The 18,913-nt window shown below is 41.8% G+C and overlaps 1 protein-coding gene across 2 annotated transcripts in view; it reads right to left on the bottom strand.

Annotated features, from left to right (window-relative positions):
• Positions 1–18,913, bottom strand: part of zbtb16a (zinc finger and BTB domain containing 16a) — a 96,845-nt gene that overhangs the window by 5,770 nt on the left and 72,162 nt on the right. For both annotated transcript variants that reach the window (XM_027134115.2, XM_027134116.2), the window contains exons 5-6: positions 4,946–5,116; positions 1,013–1,180 (exon numbers count right to left, since the gene is read on the bottom strand). In XM_027134115.2, the coding sequence (XP_026989916.1) occupies positions 1,013–1,180; positions 4,946–5,116 (339 nt within the window). The remainder of the gene's footprint in view (positions 1–1,012; positions 1,181–4,945; positions 5,117–18,913) is intronic.

Below are 18,913 nucleotides of genomic sequence, written 5' to 3'. Positions count from 1 at the left end.
TGCTCGTGTCTTTTTCCCTCATGACAGTAGACTACACTAACCCTGACCCAGATGGTCTGAGCAATGTCACATCCATCTATGCAACAGCCCTAATGAGACAGTCATTAAAGCTGTAGGCAGGCATGTGCGTGTGGTCAGTGTACTTTAACCACACTGTAAACAGGGCGGCCTCAGATAACCAGGCAATAATGAATTGCAAATGGAGCTCAGTTATTGATCGGTCATTGACAGCACAGGGGTTGCTGATGTCGATGCTTCATCAAGCGGCTCCCTTTTGTGCACGCCAGCCTTTGACTGTGAGCTTGTCACAGCTCTTGTTATCTCAGACGCACTCTGTTCGCTACCGAGGCCCTACCCTGACAAAAAAGCCAATTATTTGACAGGCTGCCTTGATAGTGTGGCTTAACAGGAGTCTTACTGAGCGGCAGAGGGGAGGAGAAGGCCTGGACATAGCAGAGAGACCTGGCTGCTCCGCTACTGCCCTGCTACTGCCCTAATCCCCTCGTCATGAGGTAAGCTAACTGCCAGCAAGGGAAACGCTCTGCCCTTCAGTGACGGCTGTATAGAACACTAAGACTGCAGAATCAATCAAGCATCCCCTTTAAGACGCCAGGTTTCTTTAAGAAGAGCTGATGCAAAAGCAATGAAATCTTGAATTGGAATGGAAATGCAGACTAAAAAGCATACATTTGGTGCATCAAAATCATGACCTGCCTGTTTTCCCAGAAGAATCGAGAGATACCGTAATACCTAAATGAAATGCACACAGATTTCCATGTAGCTCAAATGTAATTGATTAACCAAGATGGAAGTTTGCTCCTTTAGTTTTACACTTGAGCTAAATAGCCTATTATTATTGGTTAGCTAAACTGTCCTTGTAGCTTGAAGGCAAAACTAAACAATAAACTAATCTTGGTCGATGGACCGCTACTGAAATACGTGAAAAACTGAATTCCTTCAAGTAAAAATCATTTACGAGGGCTGAAGTGTAGCTAAATGTGTTAAGACATACCTGTGTGCACACGGTAGTGGGTTTCCAGCTGGTGTTTGAGGCTGAACTTCTTGCCACAGCCGTTACATTCGTAGGGCTTCTCTCCGGTGTGGATGCGCTTGTGGCCCTTCAGCGTGCTCTCATCACGGAAACAGCTCCCACAGAACTCGCACTCGTACGGATGGTCACCTGCCACATAGACATTATATAGGATGCTTAAGGATTTGAGGAATTTAAAACAAAAATGTAATGACTAAAAAGGAAACCATGACATGGCCATTAAAATATACAGTATATAAAGCAGAACACAAACCATTTGCTAGAAAATAATTTATAATCCACAGTGTGGGGCAAAGGAAGGGAAATGCCCCCTGCGGACTCCTGACTCCTTTCAAAGTTTTTTTTTGACACCTAAGCGACATATTATAGAGATTTTTTTGTGCCAATATCGCCCTTGGTTTGCTCACCAGGGGTTTCAGGCTCTGATGTTTCTAAGCTGTTTCGAGAAAGTCTGTATTGTGAATATGCCACAAAAATCCATTCCATTTTGTATGTTCTATTTTCTTCAGTTATATTCCATTCACTTCAGTTCCCTTCACATTCTGTTAATTTCATTCCATGACATTCCTATCCATTTAGACTCAGTCTATTGTAATTTAATTCTACACTATTCTACTGTACTCTATTTCTTTCCATTGTGTTGTGTGTTGTCACACTCCTCTTCTGGGGCTATTAAGCAAAGCACATTTCCAATTGTAATCCCTATTTTTTTGCCACATATAAGAGAGTCGGTAATCAAAATATCATAACTGTAACTGGATTTGGCTGAGGATCAGCTACTACTGAATTGTCAACCTTCATCACCTACACAGAGATGGCACCAAGTGTGACAAAACAACATCTCATTTACAATTCATCACTCTCTTCTTACAGGCCAAGTTTCATCACAACATTCTCAGCACCTAGGCGTGCATGTAATGGATATTCACATGTCAATAATCTGGGATATTACGATATGCGAGGGCGCACCGTCTTGCCCTTTGCTAATTGCTTTCCTGTGCCTGACTGCCAGCCGCTCATATATCATTCTGGGCCTGTACAGATGCGCGACGCTGCCAGGCGTGTAATGTTCTCGATTAATGCATTTCGCTACGGCGCCGAAGGTTTAAGTCCCCGCGAATGACCTACGTGTTTCATTATCTGGCTGTCCGAGTGCCACCGTGCTGAGGAATAAATTGCATTTCTCGTTATGTACTGTCATGCTCGGCCTCTCGCCGCTCCTGTTACGAGACAATGTCAATTTCCTCAGGCAGGTTAGGAGAGTGACGCACCTAAACGCTCGACACATTGTACATTCGCTTGGTTATTTGGGCTGAAATGTCACTGCTTCTCCATTCAGTGGAATATGCTAGTCTAATGGGAACAGAAAAAATAACAGAAAAGAAAGAGAGTCAAGCACAGGAAAAAACAAAGAAGGGTGGCAGGGAACAAAATCAATAAAAGTGACAGTCTTTATTTGTCTGCATGAAGTTATCTGTGCCTCATGCTGTAAGACATTCTGCTCTTTCTAGTGTCTCTGCCGCAGCACAGGGTGCAATCCATCATGGTCTGCGCTGAAGCTCTAGCACGCGACAGGAATAGTAATCCCGCCAAATTCACCTGCCTTTAATTGTGACTAAGCCCACGCCTCAGTCAAAGGCATCTGTGTCGAGCCCATAGGATGCTCCTCGCTCTCAGCAATGCAGAGTTAAATTCGGTGGCTCACTTCTATGATCAGTACAAGCATCTTTAATCTTTATTTGACAGAATAATTGGTGACAGCTCGCACTTGACACTACAGGGCACAAATTCATATATCCAACACAAAGCATTATTTTGAGCTGCCGGCGTCGTGTAAATTCAGCACAGTGCTGCTGTAGACACGAGTCAAACTGCTTATCAAATTTCGCAGCGATTCGGGGGGCTTGGCACGGCTTAGCTTTGTTAGGAATACATTAAGCTTGGAGGCAGTAAAGATACGAGGCGATAGATCAAGATGCTGCCATCAGCGTCTGTTGCTGTGTTTCTGCGACATGGAAAGCCATCAGGCGCAGACAGAGGAAGAGTCTGTGTGGAGGGGGCGTCGGGGAAGCTTGGGGGCTGCCACCTGCGTCCTCGTGCCTAAAGGGGGGCATGTGGCATGCTGCTGTACCTGGCAGGGGCACATGGGTGATGCCTGCTGCCTGGCGCGGCCGAGGCTCGCGGCCCAGTTCATTATGCACTAAGCGGCGTAAATCAGGGATCCATCACTGCCAGTGCCTCGGCTGGCCCGCGCCATCAAACACAGCTGCGAACACAAAACACCCACCGCAGATGGAAAATGGGCGCCGAATAAAACACAGGCGCGGCAACAACAACGGAATATTAACGAGGCCCAGCCGGCAGCGGGAGTCTGCGCCGGGAGGGACTGAGGGAGCAGCCATGATGATTAACCCATAATGTATGTCAGCAGTTGCTTACACTGTATGTGAGTGTATTCAGAAGTAATCCTGAAGGTATTTGTGTCCTTTGCATTACAAAATCCTTAAGTGCACATGGTATAAGAAAATCATACAAGTCTCTCACGTAGCAGATATGCTGATCTACACTCCCACACTGGGAATATATCAGAGTTATGGGAATATATCAAATAGTAAATTTCAATCAGCCTCCCGTTTGAGGAACCATTTGTCTCTGAAAGACGATCATTATCACCACACAGAATATTAATGCAATTCCGAGTAGGGGTTAATTATTGGTGAAGCAGTGTGCGTGTCTGCTCCTAAAGCTGAACATCAGTGTGTTTTTACACCAGTGATCCCTTCTGTAGCATGAGAAAAATATGAATGAGATTAAAATGATCAAAGGACGACTAAATGAAAGCAGTGGCTCTTTTTCTCCTCTTTAAAAAAAAACAACAAAAAAAAAAAACAGGAACTTATTTTTGGCGCTTTTTGCCTGGGCCAATTGCATTTTTTTTTTAAATCCCTTGACAAAAGCTCCCACATCACATTAAGCGGGCGCTTGTGACGGCTCATTGTAATTTAATACACGCCTACAGAGAATTGGGTTCAAAGAAGCGCGACGAGACGCTGCATCTTTCCCTCTTCCCTCCCTGCGTCTCTCGTCTCGGTAGCGGAGGAGGGCTGCTGACATTTATACGCAATGGAGGGAGCGTCGGTGTGTCGTGTCCGATGCAGCGTCCGGCGCAGATGAGCGAGCTACAGTACTGCACCCGAAATAAGTGCCGGGTCGGCGTAAACAGACGGGCTCAGCTCATCTCGCCACCTTCGCTTCAAATATTTATCCCAGGCGCAACAGCCTGGAGGAGTTCTGACACACCAGCCTGTTATTTAAGGTCATAGACTGAAAGGTGGTGGTGCTGGTGGGGGTTTCGAGGGAAAATGGGATTCGTGTAATGGAGGCTGTTCCCTGAGTCACCTCATCTGCTCGGTTGCACGTCAGGCCGTGTGCGAGTGGGATGGGCCGTATGGACCGCACACAAGGCGAATAACAGCGCTGTCACAAACCATCACAGTGCAGGGCCCTTCACTAAATGATCTGTCAATTTGGCCTGCTATATTCCAACAGCGGCATAGCAGCTGAACGGCATGAGCGTTCAAATACCACACACACTACAGTGTGGCTCCACCAGCCAGGCTACACTCAGATAAATACACAGGGTACCATTACGTGACGGAAAATATCTTGAAAGCATCAGCCTCAAGAGTGGAAAGAAGTGGAGGGATTACAAATTCAGTATGTTTACAAGTCAACCCATCAAAGCAACCTGACTATTTGGGCCATTCTATAAACTAGGGTGCGCACACATTTTTTTCTTTATTTATTTGATTTTGGCAAAGCTCAGGGAACATCTGGATTGTAAATCAGTAACTTCTTCTGCAAAAGCAGAGTGAAAAAGGACACCGGCTTTACCTGTATGGGATCGAAGGTGGCGTTTCAGTGCCGTGTGGCTCGGGAAGGTGCGATTGCACTCGCTGCAGATGTAGCTACGGACCCCGGCATGGACCTCCATGTGCTGCTGCAGGGCTGTCTGTGTTTGGAAGCGCTTCCCACACAGCAGACAGAAGATGGCCATGTCTGATCCTAAAGAGAGAAAGAAAGGGGACAGCTATAAAACTAGTGCATTTGCACAAAAGGAGTCTGTCTGATTGCATCTTTGGCATTGTTTAGATCAGGAAAATGTGAATATTTATGTTATTGCTCAAAGCATTTTTTTCCCCCTAGAGCATAAACATTTCTGGAAAAATATGGAAACTAATATTTGTGTAGATATTAACAGTCTTGGCATTATAAGAATGTGGATAAAACTATTTTCATACTTATTTTAAATTAAAACGACCACCTTTTAAGGCACTTACAGAATGTTCTGCCAGCTGCTTCATAAGATTAATACACAACCATGATATTTTTTTCAAATAACAGAGGGACTCCTTATTAAGTCCTTTTTTTAAAGCAAGTTTCCAACACGTCTGAGGAAAATGTTGATATGCAACATGCTTTTTTCCCCCCATTATCACTCTTTCTTTACACTATTCAAATAAAGGACTGTGTGGTTATAGTGTAGCTAGATGAATCATAAGCTGCATATAAAAGTAAACTGAAGTAAAACTGTCTCTATAATGACATGGGAAGCATTCTGCTGGCATTTCCACTTGTCCCCATTACACACAATTGTCACTGCAAATATGATACATAATATGCTATGGACTGCAGAATCACCCAGATCTCATCCCAACACCTAGGGAAGAGTTCAGCGTAGCATGTTAATGCTTTCCACCACCATCATAGAATAATAGTAATAATAATAATAATAACAACAACAACAATAGTAATAATTCAAAACTCCAACAAAGGGAATATCTTGGAGAACAGTTTTATCTTAATTCTTCCAGAGACTTGGAAAACCAATGATAATATACACTGAAGCCCTTTAGCTGCTCATGTTGGCTCAACACTTTACCTAAAACTCGACATTTTTTCCTTTGTCACTGTCACTTTCAATAACATGCTCTCTGTTAACTACCATTAAGGAATATGAGTAAAAATCAAAATATACACCTTCAGAAGGTAGGCCTAGCTGTTTGCCACAGTTTATAAAGACACAAATAGGCACGTTCTGTTGCCCCTCACACACACTGACAGAAACACACACACCACAGACTTTTTCAATTACCAGTCTCTAGAAAACTCTGGGGAAAGAGGGAGTGTTTTGCGCTCGGCTTCTATTTCATCAGTCAATAATGCATCTTTGGGGCAAAGCTGCCACTAATTTAAAAATCTATGAGAAGCCTCGGAGTCGTGTTCATAAACGTGGATCAATCAGGGAGAAAGAGACAGAAAATGATGGAGCGACAGACAGACAGAGAAAGAGAAAAAGAAACAGGACGGGAGCGAGCCATGTTCTTAAATCTTAAACTGTGTGGCTGAATTGCTGCTTCTCTGCAAATAAATACTGACAAGGCTTCCTGCTGGCTCTCTGGCTGTCCAAGTCGCTCTCTGCTGTTTCTCTCTCTCTCTCCCCTATTTTGCCGCTTCCTGCTCTTTATTTATCAATGAAAAAAGGGGGCCATTGACTGGAGATGATTGCGGCGGGAGCCCCAGCAGCATCGGGAGGTTCGGAAGAGGAGCTGAAGGACAGACAGCACTCGCTAATGTCTTCCGGGGCTGCTTCAGGACACAGCGCACTCAGATGCATTCTGAAAGTCTTAAAAATGCAAACACTTGAGCTATAGGAGCAGGAAGATGAAAGATGGAGAGACAGAGGAAGTGGTGGTTGAACACAGGGAGGGAGGGAGGGAGGGAGGGAAGGTAGCGGTGGCAGGAATGCAAGAGGTTAGATCTGGATTCTGGTCTTTGACCTCAAGGACAAAAAGGTCTGAACAGGTCGGGGGAATGTTTGCTTCTCAAATTCCCATCTCTCTTGAACTAACAGTGTGTGATGGCTGATTAGGATAATTATACCTTTTCTCCCTCAGATCTTGGCCATTATCAGACTATAGTGCCATCATGCCTGAAATTATATGTTTAAGACAATGTCGCAATCTGAAGCAAGGTAGAAAGCAACAACCATTTTGTGCCGAATGACTAGGTAGGGCATCTGTATTCATGACCAGTGTGATTCATAACCAGTACGTGTGTATGTATTACACATCTACACAACAGACAAACTGCCCTTTCACCCCAGTACCTAAACATATCCTGTGTGTAATTAAGTAGCGGCACAATAACCTACATTCACTCACTTTGAGAGGTCTGAGTGAAAACATACAGAGGAAACCACATGGAGTCACATGGTTTTATGCACATGTACAATGAACTATCTTCAATGTTGTCCACATATCGCATACTCCCACCTGTTTGTCAATGGCCCAATCACGCATGGCTTTAGACCTAAACAGAGCTATGGTAAAGTCACGGCTACCATTTGTTTTAAATCAAAAAGCCATTCACTATAATTTGTTAACTATGTGAAGGCAAACACTAATGATGCAAACATGTACAGTACTTTTTTAAAAAAATTTTTATTTTCAGTTTAACAGCAATACGGTATGTATTTATGCAGGTCAACATAAAAGTTTAATAGAAAAAAAAAAAGCATTCACAGATCTCATAATCTGATCTGTCGAAGATGTTTGATTTATGAACAATAATAATGATAAGAATAAATTCAATTATCAGAAAACCACAGAATGGTCTGTAAATATTTTATTAATATGTACTACATGTCTGTTTGGCAGAAATGGGATTAAATGTACTGTACATATTCCTATCATGTTTGCCATCAAATAATTAACAATAAGCTCTAAATGGCCATTTGATTGAAAACATAAGGGGGTCTCTGAGTCTGCACAGCAGTGAAAGCGACTGGAAATTTGCATTAAACATGAAATCAATGTCACTACTTGACAGTGTATAAAATGGAACAATTGGACTGTGTCAGGTTAAATGTTAAACGTAGACCCTTCGCGGGTCCCTTCAAGGTTCCATGTAGAACCCTACAAGTGTGTTTACCTTTCACCCCCATGTTCAGAAGCTATACAAAGGACCTTTGTATAACTTGAAGATACCCATAAAAATAGAAATATCAAAAACATGAAAAATCCTGAATTCTATTAAACACCTGGGACTGAAGCCCAATTCAGTATGTATCCACAGCTTGTGCCCAATGTTAGGTCCCGAACATATGCTCTGCAAATAGCACAACAGTGACAAACATATTAGATGAATGAATGATGCAATAAAAATGTAATACTAGTTCAGGTAAACTTGTACCACACACTGTACCAACTATGTCAATCAGGGGCTTTCGCTGTAGTAGATCAAGATCCACATGTAAAATGTCATTTCTTGTCTAGGTGTTGTAGCTATTTATACAGCTGTTGATGCTTAGAATCTTTATTATTTAGTTGGACTGTTCCCAGCAAAACTGTAACACTGACATGATGCCATGGTTGTGGGCATCAGGTGTACCAGCAATGGCCCATTTCCAGGTTGTATGAAGTAGAGGTTGGATGCCAAATCTGCACAGCAACAGATGGGCTACAGTCAGTAGTAGTAATACTCTTATACAGTGGGAACCTAAAATATAGTCAATCCAGAGAAAACTTCTGAATGAAAAATAACCTCCACCCATTCAATTTTTTTTGCAGAAGTGACGGTACAGAAGCAAGCAAACATGCGAGCAAGAATTCTCACCGATTTCTCTCCAGTAACGGTTACAAAATAACAATCATCCACTGATCATTTTTTCCCCTTTTTTACAGATCAATCTATGATAGAGAATAGGTGTGCTTTTAACAGCTAAAATACTTTCACTGAAGCGAGGGGGGAAAAAATAGGGAAAAAGGTAGCTGATAAAGTGCCCATGAAAAGGAAGTGTGATGTCCATCTGCCTGGTGTTAGCTGGAATTAAGTGTTCCACTGTGAGAAGTTAGGAGAGACAGGAGAAAATGGACTGGCTCTGTGTAGTCAAGGAACAGAGAGAGAGAGAGAGAGAGAGAGAGAGAGAGCCACCTCTATTACAGTGTAAAATTGAGTCGGACAAAGTGGCACCTGGACGGAGGAGTGCTTTGCCTGCTGCTGCCTGCTCCTGCCTGAGTTTTGGCATAATTTACCTCCACTCATGTGTCTATTTGTAAGGGTCTCTTAGCTCTACTTTCACTGTTAAGTTAATGGGCCTGGAGAGCCACTGGCTGTTACTTAACGATGGTTGCACCGTGCCGTTCAGGCACAGCAGCGGAGACATTACATGCACACACACAGCGAATAAATAGAATATGCCTGCTTTGTTTGTGTGATCTATAGTCTGCAGTCAAGGCTATAGCGAAAATTAAACAGGCAGAAAAAAAACAATGCACTGATTAAATTGAAACATGTGAAGTGGGGACGGGAATGGAGGCGCTCCGTCTGTCAACGCGATGGGGGGAAGAGGCGCCATGAGGCCGCGTGTGTCATTGGAAAGCCAGTGAGACTGTAGTCAATTAGCTTGTTTTTCATTTCGGCGGTGTTGATAGAAAACAAACTCCTGCTGCTCTGTCTGTCACCCCAGCAGTGGGGTGCGATGTCACCTGTTGCTCAATGAAGATCTCCCCATGATGGCGCCGGCGGAGAGGCACGCTGCTGCTCGGCTGTATTCCACAGCAAAAATGTGGAAGGCAAAGTACGTTGTGGGGGAAAAATACACTGCCGTGATGCAGTATAAATCATGTGTCATGGAACTGGTATGTGAAGAGATTATGAAAATGAAGACTAATAGAATATGTTGGGAAGGGTGTCCACTGTACAAGGGGATTAGTGTACATTATAGTGGGAGGAATCAACTAAACTTTGCAAAGACACGGCTATAAAGTTAAGCAATTCACATGATTAAAAAGCACTAGCAACACAAACTTTTTTTTAACAACAAAAAACAAAGAATAAATAATCCGATAAATGGTCCCATAAAATGTTAGTACTATGTTTTCATCTATTTTTTTTTGCCACATTATATGAAGTCAGGCAAAAACCTACAATATTTTCCTTTACGTTAAGAGAGATATATTAAGATTAGTTTGAGTCTGGCTAACGTCAATTGTGAAATCATCTCACCGCATTGTGAACGTCAATTGTGAAATCATCTCACCGCAAATCTTTTCTATCTATCAGACAATTAAAACACTTCTGTTTCTTAATGACTTGCATGAAAAGAAAAAAATGTGTTAGGCTGTCCGGCTGCGTGCTTCAGCCTCACGTACACTGTGGCTGTGTGGTATGCATGCTGCTGTGGGAGTGTCCGGCCTGAACAGCAGGAGGAGGTGAGGGGTCATGGGGCAGCTGCAAGGGCCAAGTCTGGGGTAGAGGAGGTGGGTACTTGAGGGAAACAGGGGGCTTTGGCAGCCTCACTTAGTTTTGAGAACAATGGGGATGCAGGAGGCCATACAATATGCCTGACCTGCTGCCAAAACTCCACCTCAGTGCATACACAGGAGCATGTGGTGGAGGGATAAAACTCCAAATTCACAAATTCACACCACTACCACTTTACCACAATTGTCCATTTGTGACAGGGAAGCTCAACAAAGCCAAAACACATCTTAAAAACCATAAGCATCTCATTTTACTGATTTCCCTTAAGTGTTTGTCTTTATTATAATTTAAAAGCCCACACAAACAAACTTTGGGTTCAGTCAGGCATTCGCATTACTGAAAGCTGTTTGATTCACTGCTTGGGTTTTAGAGGAGAGAGAGCACATCTTATGCATTTCCTGAAGCATTCATTTATTCAGTAACTTAATTCATTCACTAACTCAATACTTGTTAAAAGCAAACACCTTGGGGTTCTTGTACCTTTGCTACAAATTGACCTACCTGACCAAATCGGAGAGAGATGAAGTGCATACATAAAAACAAACAGCCCTCACCTTTTTACCTGTAACTGTGCTCAACATGACATGCTAGCTTGTTAGTCTGCTAGTGTTATCCACTGTTGTTGCTATGTTGGCTATAGCCAATTGTATATTAATATATTTCCTGCTTTTCTTTAAAAAACAAAAAACAAATTAAGCTGCTTATGCTAGTTCTGCTCTTACTGTCTTTAACACTGCTCTCCTGTTCCAAAAATAAGTAGAAAGCAGATTTTGGCTGCATTAAAGCTTTTTTCTTCCAGGATTTTGGCACTTTTAGGACTGTTTGTGCTAGAGTTACTAAAAATACTCTGCTCAAAGATGAATCAGTCTGAGGTAATTCTAAGGTAATGCTAATTTCTTTCACAAGTGAATTCTACTGAAAGGGAGTCATGTGAATTTAGTATAGACTAACAAATTATAGGTTTACACACACACTACATATTATTCTGTTATGAATAGTAAGAATATATAGTATGTAGAATATACTGCAGCACATATAAGTTTGTATTCATATGCTATTATAAGCTTATATATATATATATATATAGATATAGTATATGCTTCATCACACCACCCAAATTTCCTACAACAGCATTCTCCCAAATGTTTTATCCGTCATATAATGTACAGTATATTCTGTTATATAGGTTATGTGTCATTTTGATCACTGCCAGTATCTGAGAGTGAAAGAGAGAAGTCAGAGAGGCGCACAGCAATAAAAAGAGACAGAACAGACAGAAGGAAGGATGATGAGACATTTCACGAATCTCTATGACAGGACACTAGTGGCAGCTGAGGAGTCAACAGGTACAAACTGTTCCAGCGGTGTGTGTGTGCGCGTGTGTGTGTGTGTTAATGTGATGAGTCTACCGCCTCACAGTGACCAGCTTATTCGCTCACTCACCGAGGCTAACACCTAATGAGGCCAGACTACAGGAGAACCACACGTCAATGTAATCCTGCCAAGTGTCTGGATATAATGTGGTATTAGAGTTGCCTCTGGCTGGAGAGTGCTGGCCTGACAGCTCCGCTCAACATTACAAAGCACACGACAGTAGCGATTGCAGCCTTAATGCATTCAAAATGCATTTCTCTGACAAGAAAAGCAAAAAGAGAAACCCAAATGAATTGTTTATTGATCTAACAGGAGGAGGGATGGGTAATGGTGAGAAAAAGAGAGAGAGAGAGATGGCAAGAGATAAAATAACATTGAGCTGTGTTGCACATGCACTGGCTTTAGAGGTTTCTTTCCCTTGTCAGCTGTGCGCAAAAATTTATGTTGCTTGTGAGTTAAGCAGGCCATCTCATACTAGTCTCCTTTTTCTAAAAGAATTCTTTAGACAAAAAAAAAAAAAGAGAGGGCACTCCACCTTCCATTAACACAGAGACACGTTTCTTCACTCTGGGGCTTCCAGATTTTTGCACCAATAATAGCTACAGATAATTCATGCTCATGCTGGTCCGCTGTTGTCTGGCATGGTGAGATGTACCGCTCACGAACAGATTAATGTCACCAGATGTCATTGTAGATGCCATATTAATTACCTCGAGATAATGCCACGGAACCATATGGTCCATCTAGTGTCCGTTTAGACAGAGAAAACGTCTTCATCACTCACAAACTCCACTTGGAGAAAAAAAGAAGAAAAAATTGGCCCAAATGAGTTTGACAGGTGTTGGAAGCAGACTCTTCATAATTAACTGAGTTATCGCTGATGTGATTAGAAAGGACAGACTGTAAACAAGAGAGTCCATGAATACTGTATGATGATGGCTTAAATAAGCCTTCATCCTGTCCTAAGAGCTTTATTTGCTTTGCTTTTATGGATTGTTTATGGCAGTAGATTCAGTTGCATGACTGGTTCGTATCACATGCCTTCAGGTAAAAGGTGGTTCATTGATTTAAAGGGGCGTTTTGTGATTCTTAAATCCCTCTGCTGTCTTCAAGCTAAAATGCAAATGTTATGAAACAGGTTTTTCTGTGTCACTAACTGACCCCACTCACTCTGGTAAAACTATATACAGAATAAACCCCAGGGAGTTTTCTTCAAAAAAAAAAAAAACACAACAAAAAAACAAAACAAAAAAACCCAAACAAACAAACAAACAAAAAAAAAAACAGTTTAAGCGTGGCAAATTCCAGGCTGGAAATATATAAACAGAAGTCTGAACTGAAGAAACTTGCCACATCCACTGCATGTGACTATGTGACAGAAGTCTGAACTGAAGAAACTTGCCACATCCACTGCATGTGACTAGTACTATGAATCACAGATTTCCCTGGGTATCTTTAAAAGTATATGTTTCTGACAAGTCTAGGAACACTTCCAACATTACAAACTGCATCTTTAATCTCAGAGATGCTGAATTTTCTATCAGGGCTCAATTGTGACTCCATGCAGTTTGCTGGTTTGAAGTGCATCATTGTGCCTTTAGGAGAATTTACAGCACACACTTGGTCCTCGTCTTGACTTGGGATCGTGTCAAAGCAAAGACCACGCTTGCTTCCCCATTTCGCAAATCCGATTTAAATCAGACAACCCTTGAGGTGCGGCTCCCGGTAAGAAAAAGGATAATTAGTAAACAGGCAGCCTCTCCTCGGCTTCATTGGCATTCGAGCCGGGTTAGTGTGTCACATTTAAAATGCAGCCTGATGAAGTCTACAAAATCAAACCATTTGTTACTCCTATTGAGGAGGCTTCAGGCCAGTGGCAATTAAATTGGAATTAGCGCCGGGGAATGAGATACGGCAGATTCATACCAAGAAGGTGAGCATGCCTGGAGGATGTCTCTCGAGTTTACAGTGCTTGTGTATAACTGATGCTGCTTGCAGAAGTAGCGGACAACAAGATTTTTAGCATGTGAATGAATCTACAAGTCTTTTTCCTTTTTAGTTCTGCCAAGCGGTGAACACACCATGCTAACCCTTATTAAACAATCAGGGATAGAAACAGAAATACAGTTTACTCAGCTGCACTGACAGAAATACACGACTAATACCCGACAGCCTTTCAGGATTTGACATTGTTATTGATCTGTGGTTTAGAAGTAATAGCTGCTGAATCCTGGGGTGTATCTATGTGCATCTGTGTGTGTCTGTGTGTGTGTAAGCGTGCAGGCGTGTCTGCCTGCATGACAGGATGATGTCTGCATACTGATGTCTCTGCTCCTGTGTTTTCATGGAGAGGACAGTGCTGCTTGTGGTGTGCATGTGCGAGCTATTTTAAATGAATAAAAAGGCGGGGGAGAGTCCCATTTACTTTGCACAGCTGATTGGGCACAATGGAGATGGGGTTACCAGTGGGAGCTTGTGTGTACGTGTGTGTTTGTGTGTGTGCATGTGTGTTGGCGAGCCTTGCGGAGATGGGAGATAAATGAACTGCAAATGAGAAGGAACAGCTCCTGCAGTACAGCTGGCTTCTGAATTGCTTGCTTGCTTGGCTGTGGCAACCATGCGAACGGTTGCCAAGGGTGTCAGCGTTCAGTGTCCCTCATTGGCCACAAGTGAGTTACATGGGCTGTAATGTGGGATGAGGGCCAGCAGGGGCCGCTTTGACTAACCAATCAATCAGTGTTGGATTTGCTGTTTTTTCCCCACCCACTGACAATACGACTAGATTCTGAGGAGGAAAAATGAACCAAAACGACTACAGAGTTTAAAGGCACTGTACGATACAGGGTAAAATATTGTTAGCTGAGCGTGTTAAGTTGATCTGAAACCTGAAAGATTGTCAAAGCATAACTTTAACGCTCCAAACGCCTAAATGGTTTGCACCAATATTGCGGTACAATAAAGAACACAACGCGTCTTCATCAAATTGGACACAAACAATTCAAATGAATGGATTAACTCTTTTTGCATGCAGTCAATCTGCCATCACTGTGTGCTCTTGTTTGCTGTGAGTGAGGCTGTGTGTATGTGTATGTGTGTGTACGTGTGTGTGTATTTGCGTGTTCTCCCCTCAGGGTGTGTGCAGAAATGCTCTCTATGCAAGCCCATTACTGGGAAACACATCAGGAGGATGGAAATAAATTACACTGTTCCATCAAATGACAAACTGCCACCGTGAAAAAGATCGGCAAAGAAGAAAATTATGCCAAACTTCTGTTTTTCTTTCCACCCGCTATAAACTGATTATTTACTATTGCCAGTTCGCTCTGATGTTTATAATGCGGCAGGCTAATCTTTTAAAACGGTTTAACGTGATCTTCCTAAATCAATGCAAACGGATAAGACCTATTTCTAATCCGTTTGACATATCTGATACACGAGCTCCTGTGGGATGGAATACTGAATATACTCAAAGATTGAAAAACCTTGTTGGTTCAAAGAGGTGAAAAGATAAAAATGGCAAACCTGTGCGCGAAGAATAACGGAATTAAAGGGATGCGCCCGCATTTTCCAACCTAATCTTGCTAACACACTTGTAATGTGTGTATGATTACCGTGGATAAGAATTTCGACATGCTGCTCTATACTGAGAGAAGAACAAAGTCAAAACTTGCTTAGAAGGACGTCTAGTGCAGATGTTGGGGGATCAATAAATGGTGATGCAACACATTTTTGCAGAATGCTTTAAAGAATGCTTCGTTTGAAAAAGAAGCTTTCTATCTGTATAACACATTCTTTCAGAGATGGTACTTTCCCCTCCAAATGGAAATATTAGAAGTTATCTGTTGACTTTTTCTCTGTTGCTCAAGTGCTGTGTAAATAACATGGTACAAAATACAGCTTTGGTAAGAATGTTCACGAAAGTTTTTTGTTAGGGAGTGTAAAGGGTATAAGTATGAATTTCATGGGGTCATCATAGGGACTTTAGTCTTTAGTCCCTTACTTACAGGTCTTCTGACCTTTTTCAGCAGTGACAATTGTACATTTTATACAGTACATGTAATGGATAGACATTAGGATCAAAATGTCTAGATATCTCTGCTTACTTCTTTCTCTTACTCATGGGTGTGTTTGTGAGTGTCAACAGAAGCCTGTGCCCTGCTGTTGTGTGTGTGGCCAGACTGCAGTGAGCTGCAGGTGATAAATTTACACTGAAGGAGACTGGAGCGGTTGCACCAATGACCACAGTAGGGTTTTGAAGAACAACCCTGTCTAATTTGCATCAATTTATCATTTCAATGTCTCCATCTAGGGTGGAACTATTACTTTGGTTACAAATACTAGAGTCTAGGGCAGTTATTCTTAAATAGTGGCCTAAGGACACACAGAGGTCAGTGAAATATATCCAGGAGGTCTGCCCCCCCAAATTTACCTACAGTGGCTTTATGCATTCCATTAGAATCAAAGATATAAAAAATAATACTATTACGTTAGTTATTAGGTCCATAAATCCTATGGGTCTATAAATTATGTCAAAGTGTTCTGTCCATGTAAATTTTCAGAATAAAAAGCTCTAAGTAAATATCCAGAATTTTGTAAGTATGTAAACAATGAATAATACATCTAATAATTGTATTAATAAAATAAACTAACCTGAGGAGGTCTGTGGAATATTATATATATATATATATATAATTACAGTTAAAAGGGAGAATGCTTACAAAAAGTTTAAGAAGCCACGATTTAGGAGGAAAAGGCAAAAAAGCCTTGTATGTCCTGTATCACTTGCCGGTCTGAACAGATTCAGCACATACAGCTATAAAAGGAGACTTTCTACCCTACATGATAATCTGACTGGAAGCCTGGTGTTGGAATTTATTCCTCCCCTCCCTTCCCATGCTTTATTCGCACTGGCCATCTGGACAGCGGGCAGACAATGTGGCATAGGCTGTGAATGACCGTCCGTATTAGTCAGAGGCTCTTAGCTCGACCCCTTCTGTCCTTAATCTTTACACTTTTGCAGGGGCCAAATGACCGGAGCATCTTTTTTCACTGGCCGCTGACATGGTCTTTCCTACTGGACAAAAGGTTTTAAGGCAGCCCCCTTTTGGCTCACACCCCCTTCACAGTCATTCAACCCCCTTCCCTAAAAAAAAAATTATTTCTTTGATATTCCTTCTAACTAGGGTGACGCATGTTTTATGCGATGTCGAGGATAATAAAGGGACTGTGATGCTGCGCTGCTACAATAAATCACAGAAAAAAACCAAAACGAAACAAAAAAAAAACAGAGGTGGAAACAAGACATGATCCGGTACTGAATACAAAACAAAACACAAAAGACATCAAAAAGAAGGGAGTCGAGTTAATAATATTTAAATACATTAAGAGCACCATGACCAAATAACTTATAAAGATATTATCAGTATAACAGGAATGGCATTCTTAATGCTTAATGTAGGCTTTTGTGGTGGCTATTAGAGAAAATGGAGCTGAAGAATAAGGCACAATCGCCTTCCTGATGGCTGCTACAAGTTTGCTTTATTTGGCCAGGCCAAGGAGTAGCGCGATTTAAAATAAGTGCTTGCCAAGAAACCTAGAGCTCTGCAGAGTGAAGGCACTCTCTGTAACTGGAGAGACTTAAATAGAAAAATGGATGCTAATCAACATGCTCCATAAATTGGATGCTGGTGGCATTACAGAGCAGCAGTGTCTTTTCTGCAGCATAACTCTAGGGCACCGTAAACAAAATAACAGGAATAAAATGGCAAATGACAGACACGGTTTGTCTAAACAACTCGCTCCTATAAACAAGGACATTTCTTGTGCAAAACAGGGTCATATGCAGCGTGCCGGGAGTCAGCATTTCAGCTATCACAGTTCCAACACTTCATAAATATTCCTTGTGTGTGTGTGTGCGTGTGTGTGTGTGTACATAGCAGCTACTGTACCATCCATCATTTTAGCATTTCCACAAATACAATACATCTAAGCAGTTTATCACCTGCTGTAAATCAAACATATCCAAAACAGTTGTTCATACAGAAGCTACAAAAAAAAAAAAGAAAAAAGAAATAAAATGAACTTAGACGGAGCCCCATATTTTTTAAAATAGTTGACAGGGATCGACCATCTCAATTAGGCTCGGGTCATTTTCCAAATGATCTCTAAAATGTGTGTATTCGGAGCGGCCTGCCCCTGACCTTGAAGACAAACCGTCAACCGCAAAGCCTTTGTGAGGGAAGAAAAAGACTTTATTTATAGATCAGCTGAGTGTCGATCAAGCCGCATCAGAGCTCTGGGAAGAGGGGCCTAGGGAGAATGCTTTTGAAGCAACTAATATAGCGGTCTGCCTCCATCACTTCAACCCTTTTTAATCCCATTAGAAAGCCAATTGATTTAGCTTCACGGGCGCACGGCAAGGCAGACGTACTTACCGGCGGGAAAAAAAACAAAACAAAAATCCCACCATCACAACGAAAAAATCATTGGTGGAATCGAATGATAAAAACATGCAGAAAAAAGCCTGAGATGTATTTACCAGAAAACACATTAGACTAGAGACACTTGAAGATAGGAGAGGATGAGAAGTCAAAAGCGTTCCACTTGAAAGAGAAGGGAAAAGAAAGTCGACAAAACATTATCAGTTTCCAAACATAGGGCTTGCGTTTAGTCTGAAAAGTGCAAATGTGTTGTGATGATATGGCTAGTGCTTTAGCAGAGTTGGAATCTAATTAATTTCCTTTTGATAGTGGAGGAGATGCTCCCATCGGTTTGTCATTTCTCCTGTGTGATAACACCTGGTAATTTACTGTCTCAATGGTAATGAGCTTTTAAAAGGGCGGAGGGCCCCAGGAGCTCAAACACATTCCCAAATGACTGTACACCAATTTAACAACCACACACACACACACACACACACACACACACACACACACACACACACACACACACACACACACACACGTTTCTACAAACTATACAGAAGATCTTCTCCTACATTAGGTCAGTCCAAAGATACAGTATGAGTCAGACCTTTCAAACTGCTTGCATTTTAGTTTATGGACATTAAACTGCTTTAAGTAGGTTTAAATGCAGAAAATAAAGTTATCATCATGGTTAATTTCTTCGTTCACAAATGCAAATGTTATAATAATGTCCCAT

The sequence above is a fragment of the Tachysurus fulvidraco genome, chromosome 21 (assembly GCF_022655615.1).
Source record: "Tachysurus fulvidraco isolate hzauxx_2018 chromosome 21, HZAU_PFXX_2.0, whole genome shotgun sequence".
NCBI lineage: Eukaryota > Metazoa > Chordata > Actinopteri > Siluriformes > Bagridae > Tachysurus > Tachysurus fulvidraco.
This window is presented reverse-complemented; position numbering and strand designations above follow the sequence as displayed.